Here is a 9,482-nt window from a genome sequence, read left to right as displayed (position 1 = left end):
GGAGGGGTGGACAGTGATTAAAGCGCCAAAACAAAATAAAAACTTAATTTAATTACATTTGATCTCAATCTGCTTAATTGTTGTTATTTTCCACGTTGAATCATTTAGTACAAAATGCGACCAGATAAGCAATGCATTGTTTTGTATCTATGTTTATATTAAGATAATTGTATCTGCCCCAGCTCTTTGTCGTTAGTAATATCCACGAGAAGGTATTTCCCCGTGGACTCTTGGATAACCTAAAGCCACCAACCGCATGTGGACTGATATTGTGTGTCCAACTTATTTCTAAAGTTTACACCGTCATCGCAATGCAGAAGCACGGAGATGGCAATATATCTAACCATTGACCTGAAAAACAGCAGCGAAATGGAAGCACGGTCTTTCAAAATTAGGTCTGATATTCAGAATAATAAGGAGTCAACGTCGGTATATGGTAGATGATCAGTCGTCGTTCGAATAAACATAATGAATGAATACATGTATTTAAATAGCTTTGTAACATCAATTTCTGGTCGAGTGGGCTAATGGTTAAAAACTTTCAACAGTGCATACCGAACCGAACACTGGACGAACCCCCCCCCCCCCCCCCCCCCGTTTAAATATGTGCTATATTGTTTGCGAGAATGCCATCTGAATTGTTCCAAAACACTTTGAGATTATAATTTAGTTTCACATCGTTTCTTTAAATTTCCTCGAAATCGCCCGCCTCCACGGTGAGTAAAATGCATGTGAGCGCTCCTCCTCTGAGCTGGGTTTGTTGGGATTTTTGGTGCAGATACAGCTCGCTGCTGATGCTCCACATCGACATCTCTCTCTCTCTCTCTCTCTCTCTCCATCTCCACCCTCATCTCCTTCTCGCTTTCCCCATCTCTCTCTCTCTCTCCCTCCCGCCTGCGGACGTTGCCATGTGTTTATTATGAAGTGACATCACTCGGGTCCACGCCAAGCCAAGCCGAGTGTGGAGTTGCTCGGCTGGGAGACGCCGTGCAAAGCTTCAGTAATATGGCGTCCATAGGAGACTTCGATCCTCTCCACGCCAACATCCCGGCTACTAAAGTGGAGATCTCCGTCTCCTGCAGGTAAGTCGCATCCTACAACCCTCCACACCCCCTCCCTCCCTCTCCCACTGGAAAGAAAGCAGACGGGGACCGGCTCCGGGGCACTGGGCATGGGGTGCCTTTCGCGATTCACTCACACCCACCTCTACGGGCGGCTGAGTACCCGGGCAAAGTGGTGATCATGACTTGGACAAAGTCAAGGCATAAACTATCAAGCAGCTCGCTCGCTTGCTGCCTGCCTGCCTGCCTGCCCACCTTTACAGCGTGCACGACTCTGACTGTCCGAGGTTCCCTCGGGATCGCTAGCAATTCGTTTCCCGAGCGACTGTTCTTGGAAGTTGAAGGTGTCAAGCTGAGTCTTGGAAAGTTGGCAGGAAGTATGTCTGAGATGGCGAGGAAGGGGAAAAGAGACGTTTTAACTTTACCCATATGATCCAGGATATTTTTGATACGACTGATTTTTATAATTCGTCTAATTTCCGTGAATACAGCTTCTGTACTTGAACGCAAACCTGGAGGGGGAGGTTGACGGGAGGGTCGGGGGTGTCAGGCAGAGGAAGGGAAGGGAAGGGGCGGGATGTCCGACCCCTCCCTGTTGTGCATCAATCTGTGATCGAGGGAATCATCAGACATCGCTTGCCAACAAGCGGAGGAATTTCCCGGTTTACAATATTAACTCCAACGCCGCCGGTCTCGCTTTTAAAAGATTAATCATGTTTTGAAATTAAACGCATTAGCGTTAAAGAAAACAGGTTGCCAGCTTTTTAAAAACCGTTTTAACCACCGTGGGCCGGGGTCGTATCACGAGGGGGAGGGTATTTGCAGCTTAAATCAACATTGTCTGTGTATTGCTTCATAAAGGTGATCTCTCGGACTGTTTATCCCTCGCTGTTTATTTACATGGACGTACATTATATTACAAACACTTTTTTTAAATTAATAATCTAATTATGGCGTACACTGATTTTAAATACAAAATTGACGAGGACACGTCAAATTATGGAAGCCTGGGTGTCTTTAATGTAACCAGCATCCCTGATCATTTGTAGTAGGCTTAAGAAGCTAGACACCCAAATACACATATTGATTTATTTCACCCTGACAATGAATCTGTTTGAAAATCGTCACTTTTTGGAATCATTGCTTTCCCTTTAGTGGCTGCTCGTTTATGTCCAAGTCAGCTTTTGTTTTTTTCAGGCAATAACTTAAGCCAGTTCAGAGAGTGAGGAGAATGAATGGTTGAATGAACTTTATGATACTTTATTGTCACATGTACCTAGATACAGTGAGATGCTTTGGTTTGCATACAACCCAGTAAAATCATGTAGCAGATCTCACCTAGGTGGTACACAAGTGTCGCCACACATTGTCGCTGACAAAGGCTGTATCTTTACAAATTGATGTAACAGTTTTTGATTCTTGTTTTCGCAAGAGTTTGTACAGGTGAGTCCAGGTTTGGGCTTTGGGTTTGATACTCCCTTAGCCCGTTAACAAATACTTGATGATTGGCAAGAGCTACTCCTTGAACAATACTGAGTCCAGGACAAAAGCAAGTCATGCACCTATTGGCATAATTACATTTGTAACAGTCACACACCTTCCAACTCTCATCTCAGTTTCACAGGCAATGCAACTTTCGGTCAAGAAATTGGTGATCTAAGAAAAAATAATTGAAATAATATGCCATTGCAATTAGAGTTCTTGTGTATGGTTGAGTGAATCATTTGCATTGCTGAAATATTAGTGAGAAGCATGTTTATTATTGAGTATACTCCCTGGGGGGGGGGGGGGGGGGGCAGTGCGGATCTGGCCGTTGCTGATAAGGCACGTATTTATTGTTCATTTTCAATTGCCTGTAAGATGGTGGTGGTGGTGAACCACAAGTTCAAACCATTACAATCCTTCAAATGAGGATGCTTCTGGTACAAAAAACAAAGTGGTGGAGGTCAGGCGGCATCTGTGAAAGGGAAATGGACAGACAACGTCTTGGGTCAGGACTGGAAACAACCTTTGTTCATTTTTCTCCAAAGATGCTGTCTGGCCCCCTTAATCTTCCAGCACTTTGTTTTTTGCTCAGATACCAGCATCTGCAATCCCTTGTGTCTCCATACTCCAAGTCACTATTGGGTGGGGAGTTCCAGGACAAAGAAACAGTGAGATATTTATAGGACAGAATGTTGTTTGACTTGGTAGGTATTTGCGGGAGATGGTGTACCCATGAGCTCTGGCACATCTTGGTGGTCAAGGTTGTGAACTTGGGAGGTGCTGTCAGTGGTGAACAATTCACATTGAACATCAGACCCTGGGAAGTGCTATAGTGCAGAGGAACATAGAAAACATAGAAAATAGGTGCAGGAGTAGGCCATTCGGCCCTTCGAGCCTGCACCGCCATTCAATATGATCATGGCTGATCATCCAACCCAGTATCCTGTAGCTGCCTTCTCTCCATACCCCCTGATCCCTTTAGCCACAAGGGCCACATCTAACTCCCTCTTAAATATAGCCAATGAACTGGCCTCAACTACCTTATGTGGCAGAGAATTCCACAGATTCACCACTCTCTGTGTAAAAAATGTTTTTCTCATCTCGGTCCTAAAAGACTTCCCCCTTATCCTTAAACTGTGACCCCTTGTTCTGGACTTCCCCAACATCGGGAATAATCTTCCTGCATCTAGCCTGTCCAACCCCTTAAGAATTTTGTAAGTTTCAATCTTCTAAATTCTAGTGAGTACAAGCCAAGTCTATCCAGTCTTTCTTCATATGAAAGTCCTGCCATCCCAGGAATCAGTTTGATGAACCTTCTCTGTACTCCCTCTATGGCAAGAATGTCTTTCCTCAGATTAGAACCCAGGAGTACATGGCTCTCTATAAATTGTGTTGCAGGTAGATAAGGTGAAGAAGGCTTTTGGTATTCTGGCTTTCATCAGTCAATGAATTGAGTATAGAAGCTGAGATGTTATGTTGCTGTCATTACAAGATGTCAGTGAGGCTGCACTTTGAGTATTGTGTTCAGTTTTGGTCACTCTGCTATAGGAAAGATGCCATTTAGTTGGAAAGGGCCTTGAGAATATTAATGAGGATGTTGCCTGAAGCCAAGAGCCTGAGCTATAGGAGAGATTGAGCAGACTTGGACTCTATTCCTTGGAGTGTAGGAGGCTGAGGAGTGATCTTAAACAGGTGTATAAAATCATGAGGGGAATAGATAGAGAAAATGAAGTGTCTGCACAAGGGCATATGTTTAAGGGGAAAGATTTAATTGAACCTTGAAGGGGCAACATTTTCACAAAGAGAGTGGTGGGTATATAGAACGAACTGACCGAGAAAGTAGTTGAGGAAGGTACAATAACAACATTTTAAGGACATTTAGACAGGAACATCAATAGGAAGGTTTTGAGGGATATTGGCAGACCATGGGGATATGGTAAATGTTATGAGCTCAGATGGGATGTTTTGGTCAGCATGGGTGTGCTTGGCAAAAGGATCTGTTTCTGGGCTCTGATTCTGTGCGAGCAACAATAGTGCACATTGTCCATGGAACACAGCGTCCACTGTGCACTTGCGATGTGGGGAAAGAATGTTTTGTGCGTTGGACTTGGAGCCAAACAATTGGCTGCCTTGTTCCTCAGGGTTTTGAGAGTTATACAGTGTTTTATTATTAACCCTTGGCTGCTTGTGATCTTTTTCTTAATTGTAGAACTGCGTGGCATGAGGTCAACACCTACCCATATAGCTGAGGTTGAGACAAATGATGATTTAAAGTGTCAGATCACAGGCGTATATGATCTGATGAAGTAGCATAGGGTTTTATTTCTAACTTTAAAGCAATATTCATCACTGACAATTTAACGGGAAAATGTTTGCCTTTAGACTGATAATGGAAGTACATAATGTAACCTGGATGATGAAACTACCTAAATTGTTTGCTGGATTTGGAGTTATATTTTTGTGTTGTATTCTTAAACATATTTGCAGTTCAGAAACAAAGTTAATGATACAAATAACTTGCCAACATTAGGCGCCAAGTCCTATAATAATCTTGTCTAATCACTATGTTAGAATGGGTCCAATTTGATATAGAAACAAAGAAACATAGAAAATAGGTGCAGGAGGAGACCATTCGGCCCTTCGAGCCAGCACCGCCATTCATTGGTCCCCAATCAATAACCCGTGCCTGCGTTCTCCCCATATCCATTGATTCCACTAGCCCCTAGAGCTCTATCTAGCTCTCTCTTAAATCCATCCAGTGATTTGGCCTCCACTGCCCTCTGTGGCGGGGAATTCCACAAATTCACAACTCTCTGCGTGAAAAAGTTTTTTCTCACCTCAGTCTTAAATGGCCTCCCCATTATTCTAAGACTGTGGCCCCTGTTTCTGGACTCGCCCAACATCGGGAACATTTTTCCTACATCTAGCTTGTCCAGTCCTTTTATAATTTTATATGTTTCTATAAGATCCCCCTCATCCTTGTAAACTCCAGTGAATACAAGCCTAGTCTTTTCAATCTTTTCTCATATGACAGTCCCGCCATCCCAGGGATCAATCTCGTGAACCTACGCTGCACTGCCTCAATCACAAGGATGTCCTTCCTCAAATTAGGAGACCAAAACTGTACACAATACTCCAGATGTGGTCTTACCAGAGCCCTATACAACTGCAGAAGAACCTCTTTACTCCTGTACTGAAATCCTCATGTTATGAAGGCCAACAATCCATTAGTTATAAATGGTCAATGATGAACAGAATAAAACAAAGAGCAAGAAATGGTAAATTGTAAGAAAGTTGATGTCAACACCAAAGACATAATTTCATCAACTTGTTTAGATGAAATTAGGCACCATAAAAGTTATTTCAGTCTTTGTAAAATTATGCTGTACAATCAGTTTCCCAAGATCACGGTGGCGCAGCGGTAGAGTTGCTGCCTTACAGCGAATGCAGTGCCGGAGACCTGGGTTTGATCCTGACTACGGGTGCTGTCTGTACGGAGTTTGTACATTCACTCCGTGATCTGCGAGGGTGTTCTCCGAGATCTTCGATTTCCTCCCACATTCCAAAGATATACAGGTTTGGAGGCTAATTGACTTGAAAAATGTAAAAATTGTCCCTAGTGGGTATAGGATTGTGTTGAGAGCCTGTCCCACTTATGCGACCGCTACAGGCGACTGCCACGACCCGTGATAGGTCGCCAAAATTTTCAACATGTTGAAAATTCAGCGGCAACCAGAAAGACGGTACGACTCTTTGGAGACCTCTGACGACCATACAGGCGACCCCTGGCGACATGTGGCGGGTGACCTCTCACGACCATAGGAGACCTCTCATGACCTCTCACGACCATAGGAGACCTCTCACGACCTATCACAAGTTGCGGCAGTCGCCTGTAAAGGTTGCGTAAGTGGGACAGGCCCTTTAATGTGCGGGGATCGCTGGTCGACACTGACCTGGTCGGCTGAAGAGCCTGTTTCCGCTCTGTATCTCTAAACTAAACTAAAAATAAATCACAAACTATATTTGCACTATGTTTTGGTGTGCAAGACATGGTGACATTGAGTGGTGAAGGTGTGTAAGTGTATGTGGTCTGTAAATGCAATATGCTACCAATTTAAACCATGCTGCCATCTTCTGTTAGCGATCAACTCGGACTCCAAGATCCCTCTGCACATCAATGCTTTTAAGGGTCTTGCCATGGCCTACTGTCCCCTTACATTCCATCTCCCAAAGAGCAACACCTCACACTTGCTCAGATAAAATTTCAGCTGTCATTTCTCCGCCCAATTCTGCAGCTGATTTATATCCTGCTGTATCTTCTGACAGCCTTCCTCATTGACTGCAACACTTCCAATTTAGGTGTAATCAGCCAACTTACTCAACAACCCATCCATATTTACATCTAGATAATGATAGTGAATGAAAGTTAAGACACACAAGCAGGGTTAGGCTCTCACATTTCTATTGCCTGCTCTGCAGTTTAATTACATTGTGGCTGATTTTTAACTCCTTACTGGTTTTGGGGGAAATCCATGATGTGTGGCTGGTATCTTTTTTGGAACAAAACAAATGTGAAAGAATTCTTAGATTGTTGAGAATGATGAGGGTACTGATCTCAGACACGACTGAATACTGAGAATATACCAATTCGGGATTGTAATCTGTGTGAATAATGTGGCAAGAATGTGTTCTGAAAATTAAATGGCTCCTTGAATTATTAAATGCTACATTGGTCATGGCCTTCATTTAATGAAGTGTCATTCTCACAGTTTATCACAGGCAAAAGGAGAATTGCAGAAGGCCTTGTCTGCTCATGATAGGGGCGGAAAACCCGGGGGGGCCAGAAGGGCCACGTCCCCCCCATGTTTTGAGAGGTGGGGGACATCCCCCCCAAGTTTTTGTCATCCGGATTTTAAAATCTCCGCTTCCCGCGAGACAGTGGAGGTGGGACTATTGATCGAGGGCACCGATTGGACGAGAGAGACGTCGGTCAGCAGGCAATGGGGGCGGGACATGATGATTCAGCGCGATGATTGGAGGAGGGAGGATTGGGGGGGAGGGGTGGGTGGGACTGAGGATAGAGTGTCGTGATTGGAGGAGGGAGACATGGCACAGACTTGCGCCTCATCCACAGCCAGGATCGATCCCGGCCGGCTCTCCGGCCCTGTCCCGTCCCCACCCGAGTGCCCCCCCCCTCACGGGTGGCCAGAGTGGTCAGGAGACAGACGCGAGCTGTACCCCCAGGCCCACAGCCAGCGCAGAGAAGCAGCGCTAAACCCAGCTCAACTCTGCCTGTCCCGCCAGGTTAACCTGCCTGTGCTTGCGAGAAATATGGCCAGCGCGGAGAAGCTGCGCTGGTGTCTCGTCAGTCCAGTCAGGGCTTGTAGGTTAACCCGGCGAGACAGGCAGAGTTGAGCTGCATTTAGCACTGGATTAAGCCTCCGAAGCCTCGCGCATGTGTGTGTGAGTGTGCGCATGCGCGCGCGGCCGTCAAAAATTGTGTCCCCCCTGTCCCCCGGTCCCCTCAATATTTTGATAGCGATTTCCGTGCCTGGCTCATGACATTAAATGGACTAGCTAGACCTTCTGCTCGACAACCCCAGAGCCCTGTCATTCACTGTTTAGGTACTGTCCTGGTTTGACTTTTCAAAATGCAACACATCGCACTTCTCTGTATTAAACTCCATTAACTTTTCCTCAGCCCACCAGACCAACCGATCAAGATCCTGCTGCAATTTTTGACAACCATCTTTGCTGTCTACAGTACCACCCACTGTAATGTAATCTGCAAACTTACAAATCATGCCTTGTATGTTCTCATCCAAGTCATAGATATAGATGACAAACAGCAATGGGTCCAGCACTGAATCCTGAGGCACACCACGAGTCACAGATCTCCAGTCCGAAAAACAACCTTCCACCACCACCCTTCAAATGTTGTAATTGCACCCGCCTCTACAGATTCCACTGGCAGCTCGTTCCATATATGCACCACCCTCTGCGTAAAGAAATCCTCTTAATGTACGCCTCATTGTCACCTTCTCCTAGCTAGGTGGAATGATCTATTCTACATTTTCCTTCACCTCCATCCCCTTTGATCTCTTCTGGTCATACCTTACCCTTCCATATCTCTGTGTCTCCCTATCTCCTGACTCACCTGTCCCGCTGAGTTACTCTGGTTTAGTTTAGAGATACAGCACGAAAACAGCCCTTCAGCCCACCAAGTCCGCACCAACCAGCGATCCCCGCACATTAACGCCACCCTACACATACACAAGGGACAATTTTACATTGACACCAAGCCAATCGGCCTACAAACATGTACTTCTTTGGAGTGTGGAAGGAAACCGAAGATATCGGAGAAAATCCACACAGGTCACGCCGAGAATGTACAAACTCCATACAGACAAGCACCCGGGTCTCTGGTACCTTACGCCACTGTGCCACGTTTGATTAAGATTCCAGGTATATTAGTTGCTGCAAAGCTTTCACATGTCACAAAGCATTTACTCAATGAATATCCATATCAACATGGCTCAGAGTAGCAGCATATTGGAATAGTGGGTAATTCTTACAGATCAGCAATGTAAAATAAGGTTTCTCTCCTGTTGAAAGAAAGCCAAATCAGTTTTCTTATAGAAATTCTTTACCCTGTTTAAATCTGAGGCAGGAAGATTTCTGGCTTCACTGAAGTGTATGCTTCCTCTTTATTTATGAAGTGCTCAGGATGTCGACTTTGCCATGAGAAACAAAGATGCAAATGGATGATCTGAATGTGAAAATGTAGTCAGTGATTACTGTAATCACTGATTTTCTTTTTGAGCATGAATGCATCAGAAATGCAAATTGCTTTCTTGGTCCTTTCCAGAGTTTTGTTTACTCAATGTTAGTTTATGTGGGAATTAATTTCATGGGAACATTTCTGGGTGAGCAGCA

The 9,482-nt window shown here is 44.8% G+C and overlaps 1 protein-coding gene across 5 annotated transcripts in view; it reads left to right on the top strand.

The window, feature by feature from the left end:
- The first annotated feature begins 749 nt into the window (after positions 1 to 749).
- cpne8 (copine 8) overlaps positions 750 to 9,482 on the top strand; it is a 213,452-nt gene continuing 204,719 nt past the window's right edge. For 2 of the 5 annotated variants that reach the window (XR_004415211.1, XM_033039602.1), the window contains exon 1: positions 750 to 1,082. Coding sequence is in view for 2 of the 5 variants with exons in the window: in XM_033039602.1 (XP_032895493.1) it covers positions 1,006 to 1,082 (77 nt within the window). In the remaining 3 variants the exon portion in view is untranslated. The remainder of the gene's footprint in view (positions 1,083 to 9,482) is intronic. The other 3 variants (XM_033039601.1, XM_033039603.1, XM_033039604.1) reach the window with 3 other exon arrangements.

Source organism: Amblyraja radiata, chromosome 21, assembly GCF_010909765.2.
Source record: "Amblyraja radiata isolate CabotCenter1 chromosome 21, sAmbRad1.1.pri, whole genome shotgun sequence".
Classification (NCBI taxonomy): domain Eukaryota; kingdom Metazoa; phylum Chordata; class Chondrichthyes; order Rajiformes; family Rajidae; genus Amblyraja; species Amblyraja radiata.
The sequence above is the reverse complement of the archived record's forward strand: the minus strand, read 5'-3'. Positions and strand labels throughout refer to the sequence as shown.